We start from the raw sequence: 23543 nt of genomic DNA, 5'->3' as shown, positions 1-23543 counted from the left end.
AATAAAATTAAAAAAATTCAATTTTAAAGAGGTGAATTCAAACCAACAATTTGTAACTGCGACGTGCGTCCATCAGATGGTGCTCTTTGTCTCAATGGGATCCTAACCCCGCCCATCGATCATCGACCCCGCCCCATTCCGCAGTCCGCATGAGGAGAGTGTGTGGGAATATTATGTAGCCAGTTTATACACAGACTAGTTTAGAGAGGAATAAACTGCCTTTTGCACTGTGTCTAAGTGTCAGACAGTAACATATATATGTATGGGAGATTAAACATTTGCATAAATGAATAGCCATGACCCATGTCAATTTGAAAACGTGTTTGATATTTCGTTGCCGTTGGAAATTAATCGGGGGACGTAATATCAGGACTTTTATTTCGAAGACCTCACTTACAGGAAGTAACTGTGTTATGCTACCACCAAAACAGCGGTAGCAACGTGCGGAATATAAACAAGGTTGGGTAAACAACCGCGTGGCAACCAGTATGTAGAAGTTACAAGCAGCAAGCAGCAAGCAGCAAGCTACGACTACATCAATCTATTCATTATTTTGATAGCCAACCACCACGTTGTGCCATCGTCCTATTTTAGATATGGAGACCGGAGATTCTAAGGTACTGTAACATACGAATTCTAAGTGATACCACTACTGTAATTGTACAAACAATTACAAAATAATAGCTCCTTAAACTAATGGCCCCTGCTTTTTTTATGTTCTCAAGGCACCGAGCAAGCGACGAAGGGATTTACCGCCTATCCCACAGGTACTGCCTGGAACATGATGATGATGTCCAAGGGCTCCATATAGACTTGTGGCAGGTTGCAAACAGTCTTAGCTGAATGTCCTAGCAATGTGTGGATATGAAATATCCAATGTTAAATTAACTATTTTAAAAAGACGTTTTGGAACTGTTCCAACAGCTTAATACATTGCGGTTTTTCCAACGTAGCAGAAAATACTATTTTTGTACTTGGCTAGGATGATCGGTTACTGATGTCTTGGTAATCCCGATGCCTTGGCAGATGTATGCTAGTAGATTTAGCTCAGGATTAGACAGTCAACAAGGCAGTGACAGAAGAATATCCTTCGCCTTTCCTTTATACTTGACTAATATGGCGAGAAAACAGTTGGTGAGTTAATTAGTAGGCATCTTCGTGTTCGGTTACTTCTGCTAGTCTGATTTAGTCAATGTGTAAATTATTAATTTTGTGTTTAGGGCTAGTGATTTGTTTACTGTTTGTGGCATCAATTTAAATCCACCCTGGCAGTAAATTGTTGCTAGTATTGGCAATCACTGATCCCATTGAAAATATGTCATTTGATTGTGATTTGGCACGTAAAATCAAGCTGTAACCATTGGTTACCACTGAATTCGGTACATATAAATTGCATAGTAGGAAAATCCGTTTTTACTTGGTTCTACTCTACTGATTTGGTTTGTGTGACAGATTTAGTAGCTTGAGTCCTTAGCCCTGTGTATGTGATGTAACAGCCATTTGAACTTCACAGGGCAAAACAAACATGCTAAAAACATGAATAAAATGGCTACTTTGTTGTATATCTAACCAGAAATTATATTTTTATTTATCAGCGTGGACAGCATACCTTGCCTCCTATGCCAAGGTTAGTCCCAATTCAGAGGTCATATTATAAATATTTTAAGATATAACTTAATGTATTATAATTTCATTTTTATCTTTCATTTTTTCATGTACGGTACATGCGCAATTTAAGCCAAGATGCTGGTGGTGAGTTGACTATTAAAAACCATTTGTAGCTTTAACCATTTTATAATCTCACCATGAATCTCTTCGACATATTGAATAATCAGGAGTCATCATCATGCTGTGCCTCCTGTGTAGATGACGTGCCGGTACCTAAGAACAAGAAGAAGAAGGTGAAACGAGGAGTGGACAGTGTGGATGACCCAGAGGGTGCGTTTGATATCACATCACCCCCCTGCAGCCATCAGCACTTTGCACCATGAGAGAGGGTTGCTACAGATCAGTGTTAGAGATCGGATTACAGATCAAGAGTTCTAATAAAGCTCTGTGGTTTGAACATTTGACTGCATATCGAGATCCCAGGTTCAATTACCCCCTGTAATGTACCTCACCTTGGATAAAAACAGCTGTTAAATGAATACATAACATCTTGATCTAGAAATCTGGTCAAACTGTCTGTGCTCCTAATCTTCACCCTAGTTCACTGCACACACGGATCACAGAGAATTCTCTCTGTGAAGAGAACAGATAGGCCTGTGATTGTATTTCAATGTTTATTTTCAGCCGACCCCGGGATGGAGATGGGGGGAGTAAACAGTCGCAGGGCGTCACAGGCCAGTAAGCCCGTGACCCCTGACCCTGAGGGCGCACCTCAAAAGAGGAGGAGGAAGAAGAAAGCCGCCACTATAGGTGGGGTCGTATTTTAATTTAAATAATATGACAGTAATGTAGTAACCGACCAGTGCAGTGACCACCTGCTTCCCTATCATTCCTCCTCTGTCTAGATTTTTTTTGTTAGAGATATGCTGTCTCTCTTGTACATTTCTCTCTCTCTCAGCCCATCCATGTATGTATATGTGGTCACAGTGTTTGTGTTTGTCTCAGATCTGGAGGACGATCAGGCCGACCTGGTCAACGGGGGCAGTGCAGATCAGAACACGGACGGGGAGGAAGTCGTCAAGAAACCAAAAAAGAAGAAGTACGAGATATCAGAAGAAGTCGCTGTCACGCTCACTACCCACGGTTACCCACGGTTACGTTCCCACTCCCACAGCGTGGTTCTCACTGTCCTCTCTCTCCGTCTCTCTCTGTCTCTCTCCGTCTCTCTCTGTCTCTCTTTATCTCTCTCCGTCTCTCTCTCTGTCTCTCTTTCTCCTCCTGGTCGTCTTCAGGAAGCCCAAGGGGATCGAGCCTCAGTATACGGAGGATTTGGACGTCGAGGAGGATGACATCATCAACGATGGCCAGCCGTCCATCCCCCACCATTCCCTGTTCTCCGCCCCTCTGGGTCAGAGCCAGCCGGTGGGGAAGATGTTTGTGGAGAGGACCAGTGAGTAGCTCTCGGCCCAGTGATGACACTTCCTGTTGACTCCATCTTGGATTTAGTCAATTTTTTGGCCCAGTTTTACATTCATTTACAACAAACCAGTACTGAGATGAAACAGACGACACAAACATTGTAGCCATAACAGGCCAAAACAAAGGATAGGAAATGCACATATCCGATGTATAGGTAAACGCGGTGAGGCTCAATAAATGTACTGTTTTACCTTTACATTTGATTAATTTAGCACGCTTTTATCCACCGCGACATGCTGTACAGTGTGTTTGAAGGCCCTGAGCTCTGCGTGAGGTTGTTTTTCATGGTGACCGGTTCTTCTGCAGAGCGGTTTCAGCCAGCTGACCGCTCCGAGCGACAGAAGACCAGCGATCAGACCGACAACCACTACATGGAGATACAGCCCATGTGGACCACCAGGGACGTCTCCCTCAAGGTGCACTCTGGATTCAGGTAGAGAGACCAGCGCCACAGGGAGGGAGGGAGGGAGGGACGGTGGGAGAGAGGGAGGGTGGGAGGGAGGGACGGTGGGAGAGAGGGACGGTGGGAGGGAGGGAGGGTGGGAGGGACGGACGGTGGGAGGGAGGGATCCATCCATCCATTGATAGATAGATAGATACGTCCATAGATACATAGATAGGTTTTATAGACTAGGAAACATTGTTCTGTGTGTTGTCTTTGTGTATCTTTACATGTGTGCACATCTGTCATTCCTCCTCTGGTCCTGTGCAGGGTTCTTGGTCTGTTCTGCCACGGGTTCCTGGCAGGCTACGCAGTGTGGAACATCATCATCGTGTACGTTCTGGCCGGGCGGCAGCTGACAGCCCTGCCTAACCTCCTGCTGCAGTACCACACCCTGGCATATCCCGCCCAGTCCCTTCTGTTCCTGCTGCTGGCCATCAGCACTGTGTCTGCCTTCGACAGGTAAGTTGTGTGTGTGTGTGTGTGTGTGTGGTCTTATTTACCCACCCTTGTGGGGACCAGATGTCCTCACAAGTTTAGTGAAACATGAAAAACTTGACCTTGGGGGGCCTTTTTCAGATTCAACTTCAGACAACTTCAGATTCTTTTGTCAGGGGGTTTAAGGGTTTAACCCTTGTGTTATCTTTGGGTCATTCTGACTCATCAGTCATTGTGACCCACCGTCGTATTGCAACAACTTTACCGCATACAAAAACAAAGTGAAGCATTTTCTTTTAACCGTTGGGCTGTCTCAGACCCCCCACATTGCAAAGGTTAAAATACAATTATTTGTTTTTGTATTGGGTAAAATTGGGTAAACACAACGATGGTTCGTTATGAACCTTAGGGTTTAATGGTTAGAATTAGTATGACTTTAATGGTTAGAGTCAACACAGTCCTGGGAGGGAAAGTTCGGGCCCTATTAGGATAGTAAAATGAACTTGTGTGGAAATGTCCATGTGACGGAGCAGTGTCAGGTAGTGCTGGAATTCTCTTGTGTTTTCAGGGTCAACCTGGCGAACGGCCCCACGGCTATCAAAGAGTTTGTTACTCTGGACCCGGTTGCTTTAGCCTCATTCTGTAAGTGTGAATGTTTCCCAGATGGTTCTAATCTACCAGACAGTAGGCAGGTTGTTACTGCCTTCTAAACTGTAATCTCTTCCTGTGTGATCCCCTGGATTGGCACTTCAAACAGCAACTTTGTTAGACTAAAAATGCTTACCCTTATAATTCTCCTCCTCTCTCCTTCCTCCTCTCTTCCTCTCTCCTTCCTCCTCTTCTCTTCCTCTCCTCCTCTCTCCTTCCTCCTCCTCTCTTCCTCTCCTCTCTCCTTCCTCCTCCTCTCTTCCTCTCCTCCTCTCTCCTTCCTCCTCCTCTCTTCCTCTCCTCCTCTCTCCTTCCTCCTCCTCTCTCCACCTCGCAGTGTATTTCTCTGCTCTTGTCCTCTCTCTCAGCCAGCAGATGACCAGTGATCGCATCAACCTTTACTCAACTTATAATCAGACCCTATGGTGAGGATATAATACCCCACAGACGTATGAGAGGGGGTGTCAATTGTATTTATTTATTTACACAGTTTTCATAGCGACGCACAGTAAAGTGATAATAGAATAGTGCATCAGAAGATCAAGGATCAGAAGTGGGTAGTTCTACAGTTATGAACTGTGGATGAACCCTGTGTGAACGAGGTTCCTCTCCTCCTCCCTGCCCCCCTCCCCCAGGCCCCCTGGGTCCGAGCAGCAGGTCCTACGCCCCTGGGTGATCGTCAACCTGGTGGTGGCCCTGCTGGTGGGGCTGGCCTGGATCTTCATCTCCACACGCCCGGAGATGGACTACACTGAAAGTAGGCATGGCAACAGGGCATGGCAACAGGGCATGGCAACAGGCATGGCAACAGGGCATGGCAACAGGGCATGGCAACAGGGAGGGAGGGAGGGAGGGAGGGAGGGAGGGAGGGAGGGAGGGAGGGAGGGAGGGAGGGAGGGAGGGAGGGAGGGAGGGAGGGAAAGAGAAAGAATGAAAGTACTTTTTCATATGTATCATTAAATACCAAATCGATAATGACACTGATTTGTTTTTATTTACATTTTTATAAAACACCAAATACATGTTCCTCTTTGTCTCTTCAAGGTTTCCTGATGGCAATGAAGATAGACCCAGAGAAACCTGAGGAGAAACCACAGATGGCTTAAATAGTTATTGTTTTTGTATTGCACATATTCTTTTATACTGTATTTTTGTTAGACAATGTGATTGAATGTGAAGTTGATTTTGTATGATAAATGGAAGACGTACCATGGGAATTTCTTCTGAAAAGATTTTCTTCTATAAAACGTTTTTTTGTCCAGTTATGTAATAAAATGTATCTAAGTACAACGTATTGAAACTGATTCAATATTAGTAGTTGCAAGGATGCACCGCGACGTCTGCACATTCAATCAATAAGGATCATAAAAAAATAAACAAATACCGTTAAATTATTTAATCCCGGTTCGAGCTCATCCGTGTTCACTATTTATTATTACTGCCTTTTCAGTCCCAGCTAGTCAAACAAAGACGACGTGATAGAACCCGTGTGTACGTGGTATTCGCTGCAAGAAATACAGTGTCAATGTAATAGTTACGAAGAGTTTAGTTAGTCATATAATCATGCTGGACTTTGCCATTTTCGCCGTTACTTTTGTTATAATTTTAGTTGGGGCGGTTTTGTATCTATATCCGGTAAGTATTTTAATTAGGGTATTAACTTATGTAAACAATCACAGATGCACAGTTTCCGACAAAAGCATGCTAGCTGGTTAGCCAACCATATACTTGCTGTTTGCAAGTGTATGGTTGGCAAGACCTAGTATGTTAGCTGTACTAACACTTGTTGCCATTTGCTATTATAAAAGAGGCCAAACAAATGTGTTCTGGCAACTAACTAGCCATAGCATGCCAATAGCAATATACTGCCACTCCAGTTCTGTCGGTGTGTTGAGAGTTGTAGTAGGCTACGTATCACGCAATCAGACATTTCCCAAATGCTTCTGCCAAATTTGACAAGAGGAATGCTGCAACTGAAGACTAGGTCTGAGATATGGAGTTATAGAAACCAGACAAGCAGCATTACTTTCTAAACTTTATTAATAAAGTATTCTTCCCGCAGTCGTCAAGACGTGTGTCTGGAATACCAGGTCTCAGCCCAACAGAGGAAAAGTAAGCATCAAAGCTCTCACTATCTGTACCACCATCATGTCGTTGGTGAAATCAAAGAAATATATTTGATTTACCTTTTACCATTCGAATTTGACCTGCCTGAATTTAGTTATATTTGAATATCTGAAGCTTGAACATTGAAATCAAGTATCAATCAATCAAGTATTCAATATTAAGTATTCCATTCCATTTAATATTCAAAACATTGTCACAGATTTACATTTACATTTACATTTATTCATTTAGCAGACGCTTTTATCCAAAGCGACTTCCAAGAGAGAGCTTTACAAAGTGCATAGGTCACTGATCATAACAACAAGATAGCCAAAAAACATCGCGAGTAGCCAAAACATGAAGCACACATTGTGAACAACCAAAGTAAGTGCCAAAGGGAAGAACCATAAGAGCATGTAGTTAAACAAGTCACAACCAAACAACATGAACAGCTATAAGTGCAAGTGTACCTGTGGGAAAAAGCAAGCAACAGTAATAAAACAATATATCACAGCGAGAACCAAAAATTTTAATCAGTTACCACTAACCACAAGAGCAACAAGTCTCTAAGCAAGAGTCATTGTGATCCTTGAGGAAACTAACATCGGGTCAAGCGAACCGTTCCTAAGTACCGTTGTACTCCCGGAACAAGTGCGTCTTGAGCCTTTTCTTGAAGGTGGAGAGACAGTCAGTGTCTCTGATGGAGGTGGGGAGTTGATTCCACCACTGGGGGGCCAGACAGGAGAAGAGCTTGTGTTGGGACCGGGCGGTCTTGAGCGGTGGGACCACCAGGCGGTTGTCTGAAGAAGACCGTAGGTGGCGGGTGGGGGTGTAAGGCTGCAGGAGAGACTTGATGTAGACGGGTGCAGTCCCGTTCACTGCTCGGAAGGTCAATACCAGGGTCTTGAATCTGATACGGGCCATGATAGGTAGCCAGTGGAGAGAGATGAGGAGCGGGGTAACATGGGAGCGGGAGATTTGCTTCCATAGCTTTGCAGTTACAGAGAAGACAAGGGGAAAACAACTCCCTAAAATCTCGGTGAACTAGTGTAGTATAAACCATTTTGCTTTTCCCCCCATAGGGATGGGAACCTCCAAGATATTGTAAACAGAGGCAGCCTACATGAGTTCCTGGACAGTCTGCATGACCAGTTTGGCCCCGTGGCTTCCTTCTGGTTCGGGAGTCGTCCTGTCGTCAGTTTGGCGGCAGTGGAACAACTCAGGCAGCACATTAACCCAAACAGGACCAGTAAGTACGGGAGAAAGATGTCAAACCTTTTTTTCACTCATCATATATGCGTTGTGTTTAGGATTTTATGGATACAGACATGTTGATAGGAATACGACTTCACGTTGATCCTTGTGGTTTAAGTTCTAGTAACTGGGTCTTTCATCTTCTCCCCACTCCATCCCAACTTCCTCGGTTACCCCTGCCTGTAGCGGACACTTTTGAAACCATGCTGAAGTCGTTGCTGGGATACCAGTCAGGAGGAGGTGGGGGGGCCAATGAGGCTGTGTTACGGAAGAAGGTGTATGAGAACGCCATCAACAACACGCTAAAGAACAACTTCTCTACGTTGCTTAAGGTTTGTGTTTAGGGCGGCGCAACAATATCGTAACTGTAGCTAGGCTACACTGTAGTTCATGTAGTCAGATGGCTGAGCGGTTAGGGAATCGGGCTAGTAATCAGAATGTTGGCGGTTCGATTCCTGACCGTGCCAAATGACGTTGTGTCTTTGGGCGAGGCACTTCACCTTACTTGCCTCGGGGGAATGTCCCTGTACTTACTGTAAGTCACTCTGGATAAGAGCGTCTGCTAAATAACTAAATGTAGCCTGAATGTAAAATGTTACCGTGTTTTGTAAACCGCATCGCTGTTTGTAAGTCAAACGGCTGTCTGTCGTTTAATCGGTTGTGTTTGTCGTCCCTCCAGCTGGTGGAGGAGTTAGTGGGGAAGTGGCAGTCGTTCCCTGAAGGGCAGCAGACCCCCCTCTGTGGCCACCTCCTGGGGCTGGCCATGAAGGCCATCACTCCTCTCGCTCTGGGAGAGCGCTTCAGAGATGATGCCGAGGTCATCCGCTTCCGCAAGAACCACGACGCAGTGAGAGATTTAATTATGGCAGCACACACAAACACGCAGTTTTTGGGGTAATTCAAAATAATTGTTCATGTCTCGCCTCAGGTGGTTTTTATCTAAGGCTGTTTGGTCCTCCAGGTGTGGTCAGAGATCGGTAAAGGCTACTTGGATGGTTCCCTGGAGAGAAGTACCAGCAGGAGAGGACACTATCAGAGTGGTGAGAGAGGACCAGAGTTTCTAGTTACACTTTGGAAGATTAGGAAGTTTACTTTAAGTATAATATGTTGTTTCTTTGGCTTCTTCAGCTCTGTGGATCATACACTCAGAGCGTTGATATTGGTTTCAGTTTTCAGTTATATTTTCTACGTTTTACTGATTGTGATGTCTTCACAGCACGAGCTGAAATGGAGTCTGTGCTTCTGTCCGTGGCACGGGAGAGAAAGGCCCAGAGCAGCCAGGATGTGTTCATGGACAGTCTCCTGCAGTCCAGCCTCACAGACACACAGGTGCCCTGAAGAAAAACCCCTCTGAGTTTTCAGTATTGAATACATCCATTAATGTGCTCTTTAGCAGACGCTATCCTCCTAAGGGAGGAAGATTCAAACCTGTGACTTCTTGATCTGCATTCAAATGCTCTAACCACTGAGCTATACCTTTACTTACCTTAACGTGGCTATTGTTCCAGATCATGGAGGACAGCATGGTGTTCACTCTTGCTGGATGCGTCATCACCGCTAACTGTAAGTAACGATCCTACCATAGCCCAGTGTCACCTCCATGATCTCATAGTGCTCGTCAGGGATTAGTGAATGCTTTCTGATGTGTGGTCTCCATCTCTCTCACCCACAATGCCGTTTTCGTGGCATTTTCCCAGTGTGCATCTGGGCGGTCCATTTCCTGTCTGCCTCAGAGGAAATCCAGGACAAGTTGTATGATGAGTTTAATGAGGTGCTGGGATCTGAGCCTGTTTCCCTGGACAAGATTCCTCAACTCAGGTAATAATGATTATTTTTTATCTTTAATCATTTTGTCTATAGTGTGCACTGCATTATGGAGTCAATCCCAGGGCGTTTGGTAGAGCCAGACACTAGAACTGTATCAGTGCATGTTTTCTGACCGTCGACATGTATTATGACATAGTACGTATGTGTTCACATTTCTGTTTGGCAGATACTGCCAGCAGGTTCTGAATGAGACCGTCAGGACAGCCAAACTGACGCCCATAGCAGCTCGACTACAGGAAGTGGAGGGGAAAGTGGATGAACATGTAATTCCTAAAGAGGTCAGTTCTGTGTGACCTTTCCCCTCCCAACACCTGGACCGGAGAAATATCCTTCCCCAGTGTTGACCAGGAACTGTCATATCTAGAATTAGGATTATAAACAACTGTTAACATTCCTGCCCTGACATTCGCCAACTCTGACCTGAGTTGAACTTTGAATTTCCGTGTTTCAACACCCATTGGCACTTTTCTTCATGTGTGATTATGTTAAGCCTGTGTTCTGCACCTCTCTTTCACCAACCGTCTCTGGAGGAGGGGATCCCTCACTCCGTCTCTGGAAGAGGGGATCCCTCACTGAATTGTTCCTCCCAAGGTGTCTCCCATTTTTCCTCAAATTAGTTTTCTGGGAGTTTTTTTTCCTTGTCTTCCTTGAGGGTTTAGGTTGGTTGAGGGGCAGTTCTATGGGTGTATGTGAAGCCCTCTGTGACATTGCTTGTAAAGAAAAGAAAAGAGGGCTATACAAATACATTTGATTTGATTAGAAATATAAACATGTTGAATAAAATGTTATTTTCAGACTCTTGTGATCTATGCCCTGGGAGTGGTTCTGAAAGATGCTGACACCTGGAGCATTCCTTACAGGTGTGTTTGAATAAATATGTATATAATTTTCGTTAAGCATGTGTACACTACGTGTGTCAATTGTTTTAACGGCTCACTGCTTCCTTAATGATCCATTCAGGTTCGACCCAGACCGGTTTAGCGATGAATCGACCGCGAAAAGCTTCTCTTTGCTTGGGTTTTCTGGAAATCAGGCTTGTCCTGAGCTTAGGTAAGGACCGTTTTGCGTCAGTCATGAGAGCTGAGGAATAATAAAGTCTGTTATGTCGAACTACTCCCCTTCTGCCTCCCCCGCAGGGTTGCCTACACCGTAGCAACTGTCTTCCTCAGCACTTTGCTACGCCAGCTGAAACTACACCGAGTCGGAGGCCAGGCGGCAGAGTCCAAGTTCGAACTGGTGTCCACTCCTAAAGATGATATCTGGATAACCGTGACCAAGAGATGAATTATCATTGTCTCGAATGTGACCCCTGAATTCCACTGATACATGAGGAATGGAGTCAGATTCAGAGGTTGATAAGCTCAAGTGTGTGATGTATTATTTGTCCACGGTTTAGTGAGCCATGACCTGTGGTATGGTAAATTAACCTACGCATTGATCAACTCAGTTATAATTTTATAGGCATATCTGCACACTATCGGACTTACTGCACTAATGTTCCAGATGGACTGCTGTTATCAAACCGCTATTGAATGTTGTCAGTGGTATTTTGTTAACTATTCACTTTAACACCGCAGTCAAATTGAAAAGAAAAAATAATTCCATTAACTAAACATATTGTATGGAATGTTTAATATTGGTATTTGGGGTTTCAATACGCTTGACATTTAGATACGTTTGTGAGTTTAGAGAAATCGAAAACAGGAAGAAACCGGATTATTGCTGGTGTAGACAGCTCATTGCTCACTAATGGGAATACCCGAGCACCTACCTGCATCCGACTTCACAACTCAGGACTCCGAGCGGTGACGCTAGCAGGCAGGCTAGCTAAAGATGTGAAAATGGCGGAGTTACAAATGCTTTTGGAAGAGGAGATTCCAGCTGGACGCAGTGCATTGCTTGACAGTTTCACCAATTTGGAGAGAGTTGCCGAGTACTGCGAAAGCAACTATGTTCAGGTAATAACCAAATGTTTTGCAATGAAAGATAATTTCGAAGAAACATTCGTACTAGACGATTTGTCAAGTGATATGGCTAGTACGGGCTAGCTATCTACCTAGCTCTACCAATGATAGTGGCAGCAAATGCTAGCGCGATATAGCAATTTTGCGGTTTGTTTCTCATACGGAATGTCAACATACAGCCAGCATAACCACATAGATTCCAGGCCATTTTACGCGGACGGTTAGCTTTGTGTCGTGATAAACTTAACTGTTTTCCTGCAGTCAAACCGTTCAAAAATGAAATGAAAATCGCATCTAACACATTAGCAGCAGCCTGGTATTAGGGCCAGGCAATTGCAGAGGAAAACAGCTAGGTTGTCTTAATGCTGGTGATGGTGAGACTGAGAAACAAGCAGATAGACAGATAGCTAGTGCTGCGGCAGCCGCAAATTGATCGTTAATAATTTGATGTGATGCAAACTGATTTTATGCAACAGCTAGCGAGTCATTCGGTCTGCCTCATTTTCCGTTTCCTTCAGTTGCATTGCAGTGCATTTATTTTGGAATAAACAAGCGGTGCTTATCATTGAGATTCATCTAACCTGTCAGATTTGAGCTAGCTGTCCGTTAGCCAGCTATAGGTTTAGCACAAGCTACACGTGAACACGACTCAAAGCCATGACTAAATCATGGTTGTAAAAAAAAATACAAAAAAACTTTTAATGAATGTCACCATGAGTCAAACGTACAGAACTAGCGTTAGAGCTACAGTACAGTCTAATGTATTAGGAACTAGTGTCACGTGAACTGGAGGCTACATCCACGAACTACAATTTGTAAGTCCAAAGGAATGCTACTGCCATGTCTAGCCAATGCCTCCGGCAAGAGATGTGACTGTACAGTGAAGTTGAATACTAATCTCCGGCCTTCTTAAGTCACATGAGACGTCAGTTAGATGTTTTTCTTGTGTTTCAAGCGATGACAGCGCGTGAGACCCATCTTCCTTGTAAACGATAGAGCTCGTTGAACAGGTTGTCTTTTGCCTCGCAGTGTTTCGCTCTCACCCATGAGCAAAATTACGTAGTTTCAACTCCGTTTTTGTCCATAAATAAACAAGTGTTCAATGTGTGTCGAGCTGCATTATTTGCTATTTTAATATGCAGGCCGATCCGTTGCTAAAATAGAAAATTGAGATGGGGGGCACTGCGACAGAAAAAGTAGGCTGAACAGTTCTCTTTTCAGTCTGTTATCAGCGATTTGTCTCGCTTATTTGCATGTACACAAACATTACAGTGATCTGGGTCTTCTTAACGCGTATCTGTAATTGCGTCAATAATACAACCCATTTGTACAGGTTTTTAGAAATATATGGGTCACAATAAGCACAGTTGTGCCAGGGAGTGGTTATCTAGATTAATGTGCGTTGGGTCTATGGCCTACGTGTCGTTTTTGTTGCTTGTGTTATGTGAACTTGTGATTGACGCCTCTATTCAGGGAGCAACTCTCGGGAGTTCATTCAGCCATCTGGCGCGGAATCAAAATGAGCGACGACGATGTCAAAGGCGTCCTCTGAACGCGCTCGCCTTTATCTGTGGAGCTGGCTTTTGTGATGCAGTATCTGGATAGAAATTCCATCGCACATCTGAAGCCTTTGATGCTGATACCGACGCCTTTTTAATCTGATGAAAATGATCATTAGATTTGCTTCAAGTGCAGCTCCTTACTCACGTTTGACCCGTTCAACGCCAGGCGCTTCACTGCAACCCTGCTCTCTGCCAGATAACCTGTTTGTCTCGAAGCCCCAGATGTAATCGAGTAAAGTGGCGCTCATCATGACTGCCCTAGAGGCATGGAGGAGTATTTGTAAACATTGCGTTGGAGTGTGAGTTTCGAATTAATTTCACGTTTCACACAACAATGGACAGTGTGAAATGATTGGCTTTCAGGAATGTATCATGAAGGAGAAGTCCTAGTCAGGAGATAAGGTTAAAGGTCATTCCAAGGAAAACCCTGTTTCCCTGTCAAAAACATGTCCTCATCCTGCCTGGCCTGAACTTCTTATAGAGAACAAAAGTTTGGAATCTTAGTGTTCCCTTCATGGTCATGATAGTCTCCCCTCTCCCTCCTGCCTCTCCCTATCCTCCCTCTCCTCCTCCTCCCTCTCCTCCTCCTCCTCCTGGTGTGTCAGTCCCCAGACAAGCACAGGGCCCTGGAGGAGACTAAGAACTACACCACCCAGTCCCTGGCCAGCGTGGCCTACCTGATCAACACCCTGGCCAACAATGTGCTACAGATGCTGGACATCCAGGCCTCGCAGCTCCGACGCATGGAGTCCTCCATCAACCACATCTCCCAGGTACACACACACCTGGATGCACACACACCTGGACACACACACACACCAGGAGTCCTCCATCAACCACATCTCCCAGGTACACACACACCTGGACGCACACACACCTGGACACACACACACACCTGGATACACGCACACACAAGGAGTCCTCCATCAACCACATTTCCCAGGTACACACACACCTGGACACACAGACCTGGATACACGCACACAGGATGACCCTCTTAACACTGAGGACTTCCTGGTTCTCTTCCTGGTTCTCTGGTGTGTCCAGACAGTGGACATCCACAAGGAGAAGGTGGCGAGGAGGGAGATTGGCATCCTGACCACCAATAAGAACACGTCTCGCACGCACAAGATCATCGCCCCGGCCAATCCCGAGAGGCCTGTCAGATACATCCGCAAGCCCATTGACTACAGCCTACTGGACGACATGGGTCACGGAGTCAAGGTAAGACACTGGGCCATTTGACCTCTGACCCATGACTAGCCTGTCCCTCGTACTGAAGGATTGTGGGAAATGTGAAACTGAATGTTCAATTCATTGTTTTAAATGTTAGGTGTGTTGGTGCCTGACTCACACCCAGAGAGGTGGGGCTGGCAGAGCAGAGTGAGTCACTGATGAGAGGTGTGTGTGTGTAGCACGGTGTGTGTAGCTGGAGTCTCACACAGACTGTGTGTTGTACCGCTAGACTGGCAGTGCGTTTCTGCTCCCTGTGTTCTCACTAATCCTCTGCTTTCTCTCTCTTTCTCAATGCATCATTTGTAACCTTTTATAATGAACCGTAGTGGTTGCTAAGGTTTAAGGTAAGAATTTCCTAAGCTCGTGAACGTTTTCGAGTGGACTCGAGTGTGTGTGTGTGTGTGTGGGTTGGATTTCTTCAGTCATCGCCATGCCTGTTGCCATACTTTAACCCCTCTGTGTGTGTGTGTGTGTGTGTGTGTGTGTGTGTGTGTGTGTGTGTGTGTGTGTGTGTGTGTGTGTGTGCGTGCGTGTGTCCTGCAGGCCAGTGCTCAGAACATGAAGGCGGGAGGAGCTCTCCCACGCACCAACCCCCCCACTCAGAAACCCCCCAGCCCACCAATCACAGGGAAGGGAACGCTTGGGTATGTAAATCCATCAGGTACCTCACTTCCTGTCCAGACAGGAAGTGGGCAGTGTTAGACCTATACCCATCAGCATCTGTGATTGGATGATGAGTTTTTTTTTGTTTTAGTTTTTACTTCAGAGGGACAGCACCCTCCTAAACATGTAATTAACATAAATGTGGAGATGTCATGTGACTGTGGTTAATGTGGGGGGCTGTTCCTCCCAGTCTGTCAGTCCTGGTGGTGTTGTGTGTGATGTCACCAGCGTCTGGTGATCTGTGTGTGCTATCTCCATGACCCCGCTGTAACCACGGTGACCCATCAGCTGCTGGGGCAGGCCATCTCTCCTGGTCATGCTGTTACAAGTCTTCCTTTTCGAGTCATCATCATTATTGTTTGGTTGTTTTCTTAGAGGGAGGGGCATTTCTTTGCAACATGCGACCAACACAGCAACTCAGCCCCTGTCCTGCCCCTGAGGTTGATTACATGCTGCTTTAGACCCCCCCCCCCTCCACCACCACCCCACCCCCCCCCCCTCGAGAAGCGTGTCAATGCCTGACTACAGCCCCGTGTCAGTGCCTGACTACAGCCCCGTGTCAGTGCCTGACGACAGCCCCGTGTCAGTGCCTGACGACAGCCCCGTGTCAGTGCCTGACTACAGCCCCGTGTCAGTGCCTGACGACAGCCCCGTGTCAGTGCCTGACGCCAGCCCCGTGTCAGTGCCTGACGACAGCCCCGTGTCAGTGCCTGACTACAGCCCCGTGTCAGTGCCTGACCACAGCCCCGTGTCAGTGCCTGACTACAGCCCCGTGTCAGTGCCTGACCACAGCCCCGTGTCAGTGCCTGACCACAGCCCCGTGTCAGTGCCTGACGCCAGCCCCGTGTCAGTGCCTGACCACAGCCCCGTGTCAGTGCCTGACGACAGCCCCAGTGGGCCGACTCTAACAATGCCTTTCTTCACCTACACCCAGATTTGAGTTTATTTTGTTTTTATTTCTTGCTTCCCTCTCCCAACTTCCCCCTCCCTCTTTCCTTCTCCCCCTTCTTCCCTTCTCCACTCCCCCATCCTTCCTGCCCCCCTCCCTCCTGGTGGTGGTTAATCTCCTCCCTACCCCTCGCAGGCGACACTCCCCCTATAGGACCCTCGAGCCTGTTCGTCCTCCGGTCGTCCCTAACGACTACGTCTCCAGTCCGACACGCAGCGCCCCGCCCCCCCTGCAGAGCCCCGCCCACCCAGCGTCTCTCCCTCAGAGGAACCGCACGTACAGGTACCCCGCATGCTGCCAGCACACCTGTACCCTGCCCCCCCCACACACACCTGTACCCTGCCCCCCCCTTCCCTCACACACACACCTGTACCATGCCCCCCCCCCCCCCTCACACACACACCTGTACCATGCCCCCCCCGCACACACACACACTGCTGTACCCTGCCCCCCCGCACGCACACACACACACCTGAACCCTGCCCCCCCCCACACACACACACCTGTACCCTGCCCCCCCCCCCTCACACACACACCTGTACCATGCCCCCCCCGCACACACACACACACTGCTGTACCCTGCCCCCCCGCACGCACACACACCTGAACCCTGCCCCCCCCACACACACACACCTGTACCCTGCCCCCCCCCACACACACACACCTGTACCCTGCCCCCCCCTCCCCCCCCCGCACAGACACCTGTACCCTGCCCCCCCCACACACACCTGTACCCTGCCCCCCCCACACACACCTGTACCCTGCCCCCCCCCACACACACACACCTGTACCCTGCCCCCCCCACACACACACACCTGTACCCTGCCCCCCCCACACACACACACCTGTACCCTGCCCCCCCCGTACACACACACCTGTACCCTGCCCCCCCCGTACACACACCCGTCTTCACTGTCTCCACCACTTGTGCCACACTCCCCCTCCTCCACACACACCTGACCCCTGACAGGTCTATAACACACCCCACACACCCTCGTCTGGTACCCAGGCTGTGGGCTGTGATGGTGTGAGTCTCTTCCAGCCAGCAGCTTTCCTCCTGACCCTCCAGAGACACTGTCACCCTCTGACTCCTAACCCTCCCAGGTAGTCGTCGCTGACTCATTTCTGGCGTAAACTACACAGGAATTTCCTAGACTTTTCTCTCAGCTCAAGCTTTTCTTCTGCGCTCCATCCATCCCTCTATCCCTCTCCCCCTCTCCCCTGTCCTGGCTGTTTTCTCAGGTCCTCCTGCTTGGTCATGTTTTGATGTCTCTGTCTCTCCATGTCACCAGAGCTCTGCTCCCTGTGCGTTTGTGAAGCTTCGGTTTTCTGTACTCTGTTCCTGTCATCCAGACACAGCTAGTCCAGAACCTGTACTGCTCAGGATCCAGACACAGCTAGTCCAGAACCTGTACTGCTCAGGATCCAGACACAGCTGGTCCAGAACCTGTACTGCTCAGGATCCAGACACAGCTGGTCCAGAACCTTTACTGCTCAAGGTCCAGACACAGCTGGTCCAGAACCTGTACTGCTCAGGATCCAGACACAGCTGGTCCAGAACCTGTACTGCTCAGGGTCCAGACACAGCTGGTCCAGAACCTGTACTGCTCAGGGTCCAGACACAGCTGGTCCAGAACCTGTACTGCTCAGGATCCAGACACAGCTAGTCCAGAACCTGTACTGCTCAGGATCCAGACACAGCTGGTCCAGAACCTGTACTGCTCAGGGTCCAGACACAGCTGGTCCAGAACCTGTACTGCTCAGGGTCCAGACACAGCTGGTCCAGAACCTGTACTGCTCAAGGTCCAGACACAGCTGGTCCAGAACCTGTACTGCTCAGGGTCCAGACACAGCTGGTCCAGAACCTGTACTGCTCAGGATCCAGACACAGCTGGTCCAGAACCTGTACTGCTCAGGATCCAGACACAGCTAGTCCAGAACCTGTACTGCTCAGGATCCAGACACAGCTGGTCCAGAACCTGTACTGCTCAGGATCCAGACACAGCTAGTCCAGAACCTGTACTGCTCAGGGTCCAGACACAGCTGGTCCAGAACCTGTACTGCTCAGGGTCCAGACACAGCTGGTCCAGAACCTGTACTGCTGGGGCGGTGGGGGGGGTGGATTCACACCCCAATGGAGAAAGAGAGAGAGAGTGTGAGTGTGGCCCCAGCAGTGAGAGAGGGTGAGGGTCTGCTTGTTTTGTTATGCTGTTTGTGACCCCAGCAGTGAGAGAGGGTGAGGGTCTGCTTGTTTTGTTATGCTGTTTGTGACCCCAGCAGTGAGAGAGGGTGAGGGTGTGCTTGTTTAGTAACGTGGTTTGTGCCCCCAGCAGTGAGAGAGGCTGAGGGTGTGCTTGTTTAGTGACGCTGTTCGTGCCCCCAGCAGTGAGAGAAAGAGGCTGAGGGTGTGCTTGTTTAGTGACGCTGTTCGTGCCCCCAGCAGTGAGAGAAAGAGGCTGAGGGCGTGCTTGTTTAGTGACGTTGTTCGTGCCCCCAGCAGTGGCAGCAGTGGGGGCAGTCACCCCAGCAGCAGCAGCAGCCGGGAGAACAGCGGAAGTGGCAGCGTGGGCTTGCCCATCGCCGTGCCGACGCCGGCCCCGCCCAGCGCGGCGTTCCCAGGTAAGGACCGCCCACCCACACCTGTAGTTTCTCTATGTTCCTCTCTCTATATTCCCCTCTCTCTCCATGTGTTCCCCCCTGTCTCTCTCTGTTCCCCTCTGTCTCTCTCTTTCTCTGTCTCTCTCTCTGTAGCAGTAATGCCTCTAGACTTCTGTCTTTACCTCCTTTTCTTCTCTCCCCTTCCCTCTTTCTTTTCTCCCTTTTCCTACACCTCCTCCTCTCCTCCCTCCATTCCCCTGCTGCTGATGTTCCAGGCCCCGCCCCCGCCAAGCCCCCCCCCACCTCCGCCACCACTCCCGGCCCCCCGAGCTCTGCTCTGGATGCCCCCCCCCCTGGCCCCCACCCCCCCCACCGAGGCCCCGCCCGTCCCCCCTCCCCCCCCCCCCAGCTGCCCAGCTCAGCACCCTCCAGCACAAGCTCTGCTGCTTTCAGCACCCCTGCACAAGGTGAGTCACCCCCGACACCCCCTCCTCCATCACCCTTGCCCCTCCTCCATCACCCCCGACACCCCCTCCTCCATCACCCCCGACACCCCCGCCCCACACACCGATCTCTGCATCTCTCCTGTCCTCACCTCCTCTTCCTCCTCCCCTCATCTCTGCATCTCTCCTGTCCTCCCCTTCCTCCTCCATCCCTTGTTACTTCTGGTTTCCGTGCTGCTGTTCCCTGATCAGACCCGTCCATCTCCAGACCTGCCTGCCCTTGTGTGTGTTGGTGTCGTTCAGACATGTATGGATCATTGCATGAGGTGTGGTGGAGCCCTGGTTAAGTAGTGCCTGATGTATTGGTGCAACGTCAACTGAAACAAGGTCATATTATCATGACTATGTACATAGAGATCATGTACCAGTGTCTCCTTCTCCCTCCCTCTCTCTCCCCCCCCCTCTCTCTCTCTCTCTGCTGCCCCCTGCTGTGTGCTCCAGGTACTGCTCCTCAGTTCTTCAGTATGAACCGCCCCCCCCAGCAGGTGCAGCCTGGGCTTCAGGTGGGGGGCTCCCTGCCCTTCCGCCGCCCCTCCTCCGTCACTGGGCAGCCCGGCCCGCCCCAGACCCAGCTGAACGGAGGACCGCACTTCACACAGAACCCAGGTACACACCCAGCCAGCCATACACCCAGCCAGCCATACACCCAGCCAGCCAGACAACCACCCAGCCAGCCACCCACCCAGCCAGACAGCCACCTTATGTCCACCTAATGTCTCATGTCCTAATGCATCACCACCTCCTCTCTCTCTGCCTCCCTCTTTTCTCTCTCATCCCTTTTTTATCCTTTTTCTGTCCCTTCCTTTCTCCCTTCCTCCCTTTTCTTCACTTCACTTCCTCTGCTTCTCTCTCTCCTTCCTCTCCTCCCTCCCTGTGTGATGGTAGCAGGACCCCCGGCCCCCCCTCCCCCCTCCTTGCAGGTCACCCCCCCAGCTGCCCCTGATGGGTTTCGTGGCCCGGGTCCAGGAGAGCAGTGAGTAGCTGTTACAGTGCCCCCTGTGGCGTGGCATGCCTGCATGTCTGACTGTGATAGTGTCTCATTACTCTATATCTAATCTACTCTGTATCTCTATCTACCTGAGTCTCCTATCTCATGCTGCTCTGGTCATTTGCATCCTCGGTCTTTTCTGTAATTCGTCCGATTTTAAATCAGTTTGCTTCCTCGTTGTCATGGCTCTCGACAAACACCCCAGCATGGACCCGACCAGCCCAGCCATGAATCACACGCATGGGCATGCGAGATCGACACAGACATCTAACCAATGAACTTGATCCTTCCGTGACGGGTCTGGTTCCTGATTGGCTGCTTGTGCTGTGCCTTCCCAGTCTCAGACGTGCCTCCTCCCCCTCCCCCCGCGGACGAGCCGGTGTTTGAGGAGGCCACGCCCCCTCCGCCGCCCCCCGAGGACTACGAGGATGATGAGGACGAGGAAGAGTCGGCCGTGGTGGAGTACAGCGACCCCTACGCTGAGGAGGACCCCCCCTGGGCCCCCCGTAGCTACCTGGAGAAAGGTACACACACACACACACAGCAACCTGGAGAAAGGTACACACACATACACAGAAACCTGGGGAAAGGTACACACACACACACACACACACACACACACACACACACAGCTACCTGGAGAAAGGTACACACACACACACAGCAACTTGGAGAAAGGTACACACACACACACAGTCACACTTACCGACCACTCTCCCCCTTACTCTTTTCCCTTTTTCTCACACACCTCCACCCTCTCCCTCCCTCTGTCTCCCATCCCGGCTCCTGATTGGCCCTCAGTGGTGGCGATCTACGACTACGCGCGGGACAAGGAGGACGAGCTGTCCTTCCAGGAGGGAGCCATCATTTACGTGATCAAGAAGAACGACGATGGCTGGTACGAGGGCGTGATGAGCGGCACCACCGGACTGTTCCCTGGGAACTACGTTGAGTCCATCATGCACTACGCTGACTGACCCCTCTCTCTTAGGGGGGAGGGGGTCAAAGGTCAAAGACTTTGTCGGGCAGAGCATGATCACGTTTGTGCGGGACAGGTGGTCACAGCCCAGGACTCGGACGGCACGAATGAACAAGCAGGTCTTAGAGACGAAGTTGGTTGTTCGACGGCCACTATAGATATTCCCTTTGTCTGTTGCTTTAACTTGATTTCTTTATTTTTTTTTTCCTGAATGGAGAGACTGTTGGGTGGTGTTGTGTTTAGTTTTTTTTACCGTGCTTGGGAGATGATTTTTGTCTTGACCAACAGAAAAAGCCACAAGGAATGTTGTGCTTCTTTAGCTGCTGATTGTGTTCGATGCTCTGTTTTACCCTGTGCTTTGAATCTGTTTATGGTGACATGGTATTGTGAGGGAGGGAGGGGGGGGGGGGGGTGTTCTACTGGGAGACATGATGTCTGTGCTCCAGCTGAAGAACCAGGGAATACCTCAGAATCCTGGAACACCACAGTTCAACACTCAGATACTTACTTTATCACTAACCCGAGGCGCTGAGGTCTAGGTCAGCGTGAGGGGCAGAGGATCATGCTTCAGTACTTTATACTAGGTCAGGAACACTGACAGTCACTGAGATAAGCACATCGTCTTAATCTGACAAATATGAATATATATATATAAAGAGAGAGATATATGAGATACATTATCATGTTTATGGTTACAGATAATACATTAAATAATGTTCCTTGCTCTCATGAGCCAGTTTTAAGCCCTTCTGTCTGAGCCTGCTTTGTAACAAGCTGGCTCTGGGCTCCTGGCAGATTAGTGACCCGTCTAAGTAGCTACGGGCATGGCCGGCACACGGGAGGAGGAGGGAAGGGCCGGCACACGGGAGGAGGAGGGAAGGGCCGGCACACGGGAGGAGGAGGGCAGGGCCGGTACACGGGAGGAGGAGGAGGGCAGGGCCGGCACACGGGAGGAGGAGGGCAGGGCCGGCACACGGGAGGAGGAGGGCAGGGCCGGCACACGGGAGGAGGGAGGAAGATGACAAGAGGAGGGGGATCTGAAGTGCACCATCACACAACAGATAAAGTGATATGTCACTGCCTCCATCTGAAGGCACTGGCCACTCATGGAGTGTTTTTAGTGTATAAGAGGTCTCGATATTTGGGCTTTATTTCCTGTTATATTGATCCTAGTGGATCTTATTTAAGGAGTCTGCTGGGTTATGCAGGAAGTGGCAGACTGCATGTTTAGATCAAACTTATTTCTTTCTTTTTTCGTTATATTGATGATTACCGTCTTAATATTTTAGATATGGTGTGGTTATTGGTTTGGTTTTGATCACCCATATTACCATCATTGAAGAGGGAGGGGGGGGGGACTGACTTATGCATTTAGATGGTTAATGACGCTTGTGCCATATTGAAGTGTGTGTATGTGTGTGTGTGTGTGTGTGTGTGTAGGTGTTTCAAAGGCATCACTTCCATTTGCAATAAATTGTTTGGTGTAGGATCAGTTGGAAATTTAGCCTAGTCTTTGAGATTGTCTTGGATTGAAAGCACGTTTGTATTGCGTATAAGACAACTAAAACTAAATTGATAAATTAAGCTGAATTATTTGCTCAACAGAGGATTGATAAACTGGAATAATCGGTAATCACTGAAAGTTGAAAATACATATATATATATAATAATCAGCAGAACTTTAATAAACACCAAAACATTGTAAAACTCCAAACCAGGCCCAGTTGTGTATAAAACTGAGTCTGTTTGATGTTCATGAAACAGTGATTCCAACATGCGTGGCTGTTTGAGGGGGGCTGGGAGGTGGGGCAGGAGGGGGGGCGGGGGGGCCGCGCTTGTCTGTACGTCAAATCTTTATTTTATATTAAAAAGTGGTTCTGTGTCAGTCTTGCATGCCTTTGTTTTTCTTCTGTACCGATGTCGGAAGCCGGATCACCCGATGTGAAGGCAGCCCAGACGTCATACGGCTCCTCAGCCCAGACGTCATACGGCTCCTCAGCCCAGACGTCATACGGCCCCTCAGCCCAGACGTCATACGGCCCCTCAACGCCACCAGCCTCATCCAGAGATACTGAACAGTCAGCGTTGACCCGGAGAGCCTGCAATGATGCTGGGGAACAATCCCTAACCCACTCCGACAGAAGCCATTTAGAAAAAGGTACAGTTCACTCAAAATCAAAGCATTGTGGTTGTACCTATGACCTTGATATTAGTTGGTTTCCACAGTTTAAGCTCCAATATTTGGCTACTTGATGACTGAAAACTTCCAGGTAACCATGAAACACAGGCTAGGGGAACT

The 23543-nt window shown here is 48.8% G+C and overlaps 3 protein-coding genes across 3 annotated transcripts; all 3 read left to right on the top strand.

Annotated features, from left to right (window-relative positions):
- The first annotated feature begins 446 nt into the window (after window positions 1–446).
- Window positions 447–5846, top strand: tmem237b (transmembrane protein 237b). Its single transcript, XM_067260253.1, has 14 exons — window positions 447–617; window positions 726–767; window positions 1596–1627; window positions 1739–1752; window positions 1867–1938; window positions 2293–2418; window positions 2614–2707; window positions 2901–3058; window positions 3394–3520; window positions 3800–3991; window positions 4536–4609; window positions 4953–5040; window positions 5251–5372; window positions 5660–5846. The coding sequence occupies exons 1-14, from the start codon at window positions 597–599 to the stop codon at window positions 5719–5721; spliced, it is 1224 nt and encodes a 407-aa protein (XP_067116354.1). The 5' UTR covers window positions 447–596; the 3' UTR covers window positions 5722–5846.
- A 217-nt stretch (window positions 5847–6063) lies between these two features.
- cyp20a1 (cytochrome P450, family 20, subfamily A, polypeptide 1) lies at window positions 6064–11424 on the top strand. The gene is made up of 13 exons (XM_067260252.1): window positions 6064–6250; window positions 6678–6727; window positions 7804–7970; window positions 8162–8307; window positions 8655–8822; window positions 8937–9015; window positions 9192–9304; window positions 9484–9538; window positions 9673–9793; window positions 9969–10080; window positions 10598–10662; window positions 10763–10852; window positions 10939–11424. Exons 1-13 carry the CDS (start codon window positions 6179–6181, stop codon window positions 11084–11086), a joined length of 1386 nt encoding a protein of 461 aa, XP_067116353.1. The 5' UTR covers window positions 6064–6178; the 3' UTR covers window positions 11087–11424.
- Window positions 11425–11501: 77 nt separating this feature from the next.
- Window positions 11502–23033, top strand: LOC136965939 (abl interactor 2-like). The gene is given in 11 exon segments (XM_067260251.1): window positions 11502–11760; window positions 13934–14101; window positions 14376–14552; window positions 15108–15208; window positions 16312–16458; window positions 18674–18795; window positions 19719–19883; window positions 20166–20203; window positions 20205–20250; window positions 20604–20789; window positions 21067–23033. Coding segments are annotated over 11 exon segments (1443 nt in total). The 5' UTR covers window positions 11502–11643; the 3' UTR covers window positions 21243–23033.
- The last annotated feature ends 510 nt before the right edge of the window (window positions 23034–23543 follow it).

The sequence above is a fragment of the Osmerus mordax genome, chromosome 22 (genome assembly GCF_038355195.1).
Source record: "Osmerus mordax isolate fOsmMor3 chromosome 22, fOsmMor3.pri, whole genome shotgun sequence".
Taxonomy (NCBI): Eukaryota; Metazoa; Chordata; class Actinopteri; order Osmeriformes; family Osmeridae; genus Osmerus; species Osmerus mordax.
Note: the sequence above shows the minus strand (reverse complement) of the source record. Positions and strands in the feature narration are given on the sequence as shown.